Source organism: Pocillopora verrucosa, chromosome 4, assembly GCF_036669915.1.
Source record: "Pocillopora verrucosa isolate sample1 chromosome 4, ASM3666991v2, whole genome shotgun sequence".
NCBI classification, from domain to species: Eukaryota; Metazoa; Cnidaria; class Anthozoa; order Scleractinia; family Pocilloporidae; genus Pocillopora; species Pocillopora verrucosa.
The window spans coordinates 17,689,701-17,697,509 of record NC_089315.1 but is presented as its reverse complement, the minus strand read 5'-3'; the positions used below and the strand labels follow the sequence as shown (position 1 = coordinate 17,697,509).

General features: G+C 33.3%; 1 protein-coding gene across 1 annotated transcript in view; it reads left to right on the top strand.

Moving 5' to 3' along the window:
- Positions 1-6,627, top strand: part of LOC131785021 (uncharacterized) — a 7,203-nt gene extending 576 nt beyond the window's left edge. Inside the window, exons 2-5 of the mRNA XM_066165930.1 lie at positions 894-1,752; positions 2,583-2,645; positions 3,592-3,678; positions 4,037-6,627. Of these exons, the coding sequence (XP_066022027.1) occupies positions 894-1,752; positions 2,583-2,645; positions 3,592-3,678; positions 4,037-4,359 (1,332 nt within the window). The 3' untranslated portion in view covers positions 4,360-6,627. The remainder of the gene's footprint in view (positions 1-893; positions 1,753-2,582; positions 2,646-3,591; positions 3,679-4,036) is intronic.
- The last annotated feature ends 1,182 nt before the right edge of the window (positions 6,628-7,809 follow it).

Here is a 7,809-nt window from a genome sequence, read left to right as displayed (position 1 = left end):
GCATCGTGTAATTATTAAAGAACGATCGGAATGAAGCTGATGTAGATGAATATTTTGTGAACTTGAAAATATAATTCACCGTTCTTATGTACTATTTTACGTTTAACCATGACGTGCTTTTCAAAGAATTGGCTCATCTGTAGAATTGTTTTCCCTAAAAAATTATCTCATGAGGGCGTCATTAAAGAAACAACTTCAATAATCAAACGGACAAAACAATCTGATCATATGTCTACCAAATGTCAGTCAACTCTTAGCCAGGTGCGACATGGAGACCTGGGGCTAGTTAAGTTATTCCCCTAAGAATTCATGTATGAATGATGAAAGGTGGATTGATTTATATTAAGTAATTTTATTTTGAAATTAAGAGTATAATCTTGAGAAGCTATATTCATTACTTGTCACCCATTTTATGGTCAAAGGCCACATCAACTTTCACTCATTTCTTAATTAATTAGATGCTTGTAGTACAATTGTAAATATATGTACTTATACTTGTTATTTCTTTAAAAAAATTTTTAAAAATTGTTGGGGTTGAGGGCTATTGTTGCTTTGGAAAAATTATGGCTCTTACAAACTTTTTACCCCATTTCAAAATTGTGTACCTATCATTTAAACCTGGGTGTGGTTCATATAGCTAAAGATTTCAGTTAAGGGTGTAAGGTTTGCTCAGGAGCTGGGTCATTGTTGTGAGTATGGGAATTAAAGCAGGTTATGATTACTGCTGTTAAAAAAAATACGATTTGAAGACTGATACATGGCAAAAATGACCAGGAAAAAGGGAATCACTAGTCTGATACAACATTTTGCCATTATTAACAGTACCTTGTTATAATCTGAGTTAAGAACTAAAAAGCAATGAACTTTTTACACTAAAATGTTCTTTATTGCAGACTGTTTTAGTAGTGCAGGGATATGGCAATAGATGTGAAAAAAAAGATGAAATTGAGCTATATGACAAGCAAAACCCCACTTACTATAAATGCTGGCCTTTTCCTGAATGCCTTGATGGGCAGGAGCCAACAGTGGAACCTGGTTCAACGCATCCCATGGGGACAGATATAAGCTGTCAAAGCTGTCAGCAGAATTTCTACTCAAACAAGGGAACAAATATCAGGTGCCGCAAGTGTACTTCTTGTGGTAAAAAACTTGAACTTAGTCCTTGCTTATCTGTGAAGGACAGAGAATGTGCTGATAGGTGCATTTCAAATGATTACTACTTTAATAGCACAGACAAAGAATGTCATAGATGTACCGAGTGTTGTGAGGGTGACAACATGAACATTGAGTCACAGTGTATAAAATTAACGCCTGGTACAGTGATTGGAGGAAAAGGCCAGAAACATTGCAGGAGATCACCAAAACCATGTAATGACCTGCCAAAGAAAAATCTTACATCAAGTGGTTGTGACTGCAATAGTACAATGCTATCAGATAGCTCTTTACTGAAAGGCAGTGACACACAAATGAATTGCTCATCACCCAACAAGACAAGTCTAATAGAAAAGGAACAGATGAATCAAAATTTGTCTTCTTCTTCAAAGCAGTGTTCTGGTCATTCGTTTGACAGATTACATATTATACTGTTATGTCTTCTGGGATTGAGTATATCAGTTATTTTATTGTGGGGCTGGCTAGCTTGGAAGAGAAGGAAGCAGTCATTGCACAGTGAGAATTCTTTTCCGCTAGAGAGTCTTGGGTGCTCTTGTGTGAGGAATGTTACATGTTTACCTACATGTAGCTCTTTAGCAGGTAAATTTATAATAAAATGGTAACAAATGTGGTTACTTACATTGTGTATAACCATTTAATGATCTGTCATCCTTCACTTTTCATACTGACTTTGTTAGAGTTACTTTCTTATTTTCTTAGTGCAATCAATTACTTCTATAATCGTAAAAATTACAATTTCCTTGATTGTTATTGGCTTAAAAAACTCTTATTTTCCACTAATTCACTTGCCAAGTTGTTATAGGACAGTTTGTTATTGGACAGTTCAATAAGCCACACATTCAAAGTTGTAGTTTAAATCAACCAACAAACAATTAAACAATTTAAACCTCCTTTTTCAGTCTTTTCATGCAAATTTTCCCTTTCTTTTTTAACTTGGCTTTTCTTCTTTCTCGGAAATTGTGACTTTTATGATTCATTGGTGATAAGATTTCATGTTGTCTAATTCTTTCTGTAATCATACTTGTGATAAACAAATCAGACTCCTGCTGCATTTGGTTCGATTTTTTCATAACTCAACATATGATTACAGACTGAACTGGACTTAGTCAGTCCTATTACTATTACTTGTTATGATAGAGGTGGTGTGGTCAGTTGTTGGGGCATTGGACTCATTTCAGTGTTCAAGTTCAACTCCTTACCTGCACTTACCTACCTCTTGCTAATTGCAATTTTTCAATACTACAGTACATGACTGTATGTTAAATATTCATTCATTCATTTAATTATTCATTTGTAATGGCTCTAGAAAGCTCCATTGTGGGAGTGGTCAATTAAGTATATGTACATTCAATAAGTTTTTCTTTTGCTGTTCTTTTTTCTCATTCTCCATGAAATGTTTTTTGCTATAGAGAGGGAACCTTTGCGTACAGGCTCTAATTCCCACCAGGAAGAGCTTAATGTCATACCTGAAGGTTAGTGATGAACTGTACTAGTATAATATTTAAAATGTACATGTCATTAAAAAAAATAATAAAATAAGAAGAAGCACATGGATAGGTTGAGGTTCATTAAATCAAAACCAAAATAATCACAACAATGAACTTTGGTGCCACAGGGTCATCATTTTCTCTATTATCACATGTTCCCCTCTTAGATAAAGTCTATTGATTGATTGAGTGATTGATTGACAGCAAGTGAGAGCTCAAAGTAAAAACAAACTAATTGTGTTTGATGTGTTAGGAAGATGTTTGGTTTAGGTTTGTACCTGATTGGTTCGGATAGTGGCAATCACAATGAAATAAAACAAAGTGGAATGTAATGCTTGATTGTTCAGAGATTCAATTGAAAGTTACTTAGTCTTCAATGATACAGTGTCCATATTCAAGGTGCACTACCCCTGTAGCTCCTTCATACTCTAAAGTTTTTCAAAGTGAGTTAATGCCACTATTAATCTTTAATCAATAGAACTTGTACAGACGATGATATTTTAAGCACTTTAAAAACTAGTTTTTTTATATTTTCAATGTTGCATCTTCAAGGAAATCAATGATTAATTAAGAGAAATTTCACTTGTTCTTATTAAAATGTGTCAGTTACATATCACTCGTAGTCGTATAAATTAAACTTGACATGCCCTTACAAAAATAGTGCCTATTTTATATCTATTTTAGCTCTATTTTTTAAACTATTTTTCCCAACTTTTTTTGTGTATTTTTTCTCTATTTTTCCACACTATTTTAAAGTTATTTTTTAATTATTTTAAACCTATTATTTTGAGACAAAAAATAGTTAAAAAAAATAGTCTGATTGGCAAGTCATAACTGCAAGTCATAAATGCATTTCATTTTTTGCTTATACTAAATGATTTTCTTAAAATAATGGGTAAATATTATTGTGCGTTTACAATTATCTTTTTAGGTAACAGCATATCAAGAAATGAGGGATCTTCTCATGCCAGTGATGCTCAAAGGGAGGATGACTTGAATGTAGAAAATATTCCTGCAGGTGATAATAATTATATAAGTCACAATAGCAAAAACCTCTCTCCAGGGTTGTAAATTTTAATATAAGGTGATGAAAGCAGTACATACATGTATTGCAATGATAACATGATAAAAACCCATGCAACTCAAATGGAAGAAAACTTTGACTGCAACCATTTATACATATATCAACACATTAACACAATTAATATCCTGGCACCTGTAATTAATAAAAACTGCTTAATTTTAATGATTCAACATAGAAGTCCCAAAATCTGGAAACTTGTTGTTGTGAAATGTGCACACCTCAAAATTGTGTAGTAAATGTGTCTTGGATAATTTAAAATATTTGTTACCTTCCTTTTCTTTCTGTCACATAGACATTCTTGTCTCTAGTATGGAAAACTTATGTGATGAGAATGGCAACTTGTTCCACTACGTTCAAATGAAACTTGATGCCTTTGAGACCAATACTTGCAAAACATGGTTCAGTGTTGGAAGAGAGCTGAAGGTTAAGTCTGATATGTTAAACTTGATGAAAGCTGAAAGAAGAAGTCATACCGAATGTCTACTTGAACATTTAAAAACCTTAGCAAAGGAGCCTACAATGAGGGAATTTGTTCAAGCCCTCAAAAATTGTGGAAGAAATGATATCGCAAAATACATCTGCAATCGGCCATGGCCACAACAAAACGTTGAGTAAGAATCTGTTTTATACATATTTTGCAATAGAATGGAATCCACGTAAAAAAATAGAAATAAAACAGTCTACCTTAAACCTATTTTGTAATAATTATTCAACATTTTCTCTGATAAAATAGATTTGTGCTAGCCTATTTTTTCCAAAAGGAAATGGCCATAGCATGTCCTATTGGCAGAAAATATAAATAAAACAGCTTATATTATCACTATTTTACTGATGTAGGAATTAAAAATAAGATTAAAATAGTCTGTTTTGCCAGTCATTTTTCCACATGTTTTGAGAAAATAGAAATATAATACACCACCTTGTTCAATCTTGCTTTAAAATAGGTTTAAAATAAAAGTAAAACACAATTAAAATGGTGGCTCTATTTTCCCTATCAAGTAAAATAGGAATAAAATACAAGTCTAAGAGAATAAAACAGTATAAAAATAGATGTGATAGCATTAAAATAGACATTAAATGTAGATAAAATAGGATTGTCTTTGCTAGGGATGCTTATAAAAGTGAATTTTAACATCATCACCATAACAGTCATCATCAGTATTATCATGATTATAGTTGTTATTAATTATGGTTATTACTCTTTATATCTAATCCATTATAATTAAAGAGGCTGTAAGACCTCATGTAATTTACAATTTCTTAAAGTTAACTTATGGCCCTTTTTTTTAGACATAAAACTTGATAAGCTGCCATTTGAAGTTGAAACCTAACTTATCAAAATGTTGAATGCAAAAAAAGGCTCCTTTACAAAACTGGTGGGAAGTGGGTTGTATGATTGAAATTCCAGATTCAGATCTTGATACAATAAAGATAGAGGAGAAGAGAGAGGGAGGAAGTTCTACAAAATTATTGCTAAGCTATATATCTGCAATGGAGAAAGTTCTCTCTCTCAAGGAATTCGTACAAGTTATTTACTCCCTAAGATGACATGACATTTGCAGGGTCATAGCTGGATTTTATCACCATGAAGCTTTTCTTGGCCTTATTCTGTTTGACTGAATGTGGTCCTTTATGCATACCTGATTGTAAATATATATATATATATATATATATATATCCATGAATACCCCTTTGATGTCCAGTGCTCCTGGGAAAGTGTACATTGCATACATTAGGTATATCAGTAGTTACAAACAGTATGATACTGAAAGATACTTTGAGGTGCAAAATAATAATTTTATTTTGCTGTAATGTTATCAGCCCAAAAGGGCAAAGCCTAGGGGTTCAAAAAAAACTTTACCTCGGAAATACTTATCAATGGGGACAAATACCATAAGAATGTCAAAAACATTTTGTGTATGAGGTTCCAATAATAAAAGTAAATGGGAATATTAACTTCCAAAAAACAAATAGGGGAAAAAGTAGGCTACAACTGCCTGTAAATAGAGTAGTAGACATAACAAATTGCATCAAAAAAAAAAGAAAATGCCAAAAAATATATAAAATGAATAAAATAAAAATAAAAAAGGGGATAAGGTTAATAACCGAACAATCAAATTAAATTTAAAAAAACAAAACAAAACAAAAACAAACCAAACGAAAATTATGACAAGTACAAGTAGTATCAATGGCACTATTTACTAGATTCACTCGCTGCTTTTGCACATCAGTCTGCAGTATTTAAAAAATACTAGTTGTTTGCCTTCCTGTTTAGGAAATACTGTAAAGTTATGGTTGACTTTTTATATTTTAATCATAGCACATGAAAGGAGTATTGCTTTTTGCATTTGTATTGTGTATATATTATTGTGCATTTTGTATCTCACATTGGGAATAATAAGGTTTGTACCATGTGCAATTAAGTATTTTTTAAGGAAAATGGTAAATGTAGCTATTAATTTTTATCAACTTTCCTCCTATTTTGTCATCTATCAATTAATCAAGAATTAATCAATTTACTGCTGGCCATTACTGACGACACTATCTCTGTATGACAAGAGGTATTTATAACAGTTGAACCTGTAGTAAGTGGCACCATATTAAGTGGTCACCCTGTACTAAGTCCGGTTTTCAAAGTCCCAAAATCTGTTCCCCTTAAGAACTGTAATTTTTGTGTTTATTAACCCTTTAAACCCTAAGAGTGAGAGGTATTATCTAGCCCTGTAGCTTTAGTTTTTGACAATCAATTCAGATGAGTAAAGACAACACTGGTAATTGTTGGACGAAAACATAATTTAAGCATCTAGTTTCTCCTGACAATAATACTCCTAAATCATTCATTTAAGATCATGAGAATAAAGGAAATGATCACCAACTAAAGAAGCTCTTGACTGTTGAACAAATTTTCCTCATCAGCACCTTAGGAAATGTATAGGTAACAGTATGGAGAATGTGCACACTGATGTTAGGGTGTAGAGGGTGAAGTGGGTGTGGTCACCCTTTACAGAGTCCCCATGACCTTTTCGTATATTCCCCCACCTTTCTTGATTGGTCACTTAATCCTTCAACTCCCAAGATCTCATTAGTAATTCTCTTTTCTGTGTGCCAAATGGTTCTCATTATGTGAGCATGGAGAATTTGGTATTGGATCAATTAGTAATCCCATAATTGATATTTTTCTTTGTTCTTGTTACTTGTCTGCATGATATTGTATAGATGTAGTGAGGAGAAATTCTGTCTTGGTCACTCACGGGAGTTAAAGGGTTAAAGCAGGGCCACACAAATAATACCAAGAGTAATCTTTCAAGTAAAATTTAATCCATATTTATCTTGCAAAATCAACGTTGGTAGTATTCTTGAATGATTTTATGTACATTTAGTGTTCAATTAGGACATTAAATGATGTTTTCATTGGTTATATCTAATATCCCTAGTCTGTGGAACCTGTATAGAGCAGTCACAGACTACAAAAGAGTACAGACTATGAGTAAACTCTGAAGTGTCACCTGAAGTTTCTTTTCCAAAAGTTATTTGAATTCATAAGTATTCAGCCAACTATAGATTTCATTTCCTATATAGCAAAGGGATAACTGCCCTCAGACTGCACAGTAATCTTTCGTCTGCCTTTCCGTAGAGTCGTAATATTCTGGTGCAACCCTCCACTGGTGAAGAACTGTAATGCAGGCCTAACATGTCTTCTGCTCATTTGATCGTTTTTTGTACTCCTTAAGTCTGCTACCTTGTTTGTGGACAACAAGAATCTTTCAATGCATTAAATCATAGCTGACACAGCTACAACCAATACTGCAGCTAAAGCAAATCTAGGAGCAAAGGGTGTACTTTTCCATAGCAGTTGCATGTAGGATCCAACAAGTGCACAAGTCGGAGCTATTCCTGTCAGCGGTGAAATACAGGAATGGCTCCAGTCTCTGTTCGTCCGCCTGAACTGGCAAAATGAGTTTAGTCAGCGGAGCTAGTCGGCGAATAACTCTGTCATCGCCGGAGTATCGCTGAACTACCACATTGGACAAGAAAGGCTCGACCTTCCCTTTGTTATGTTATATA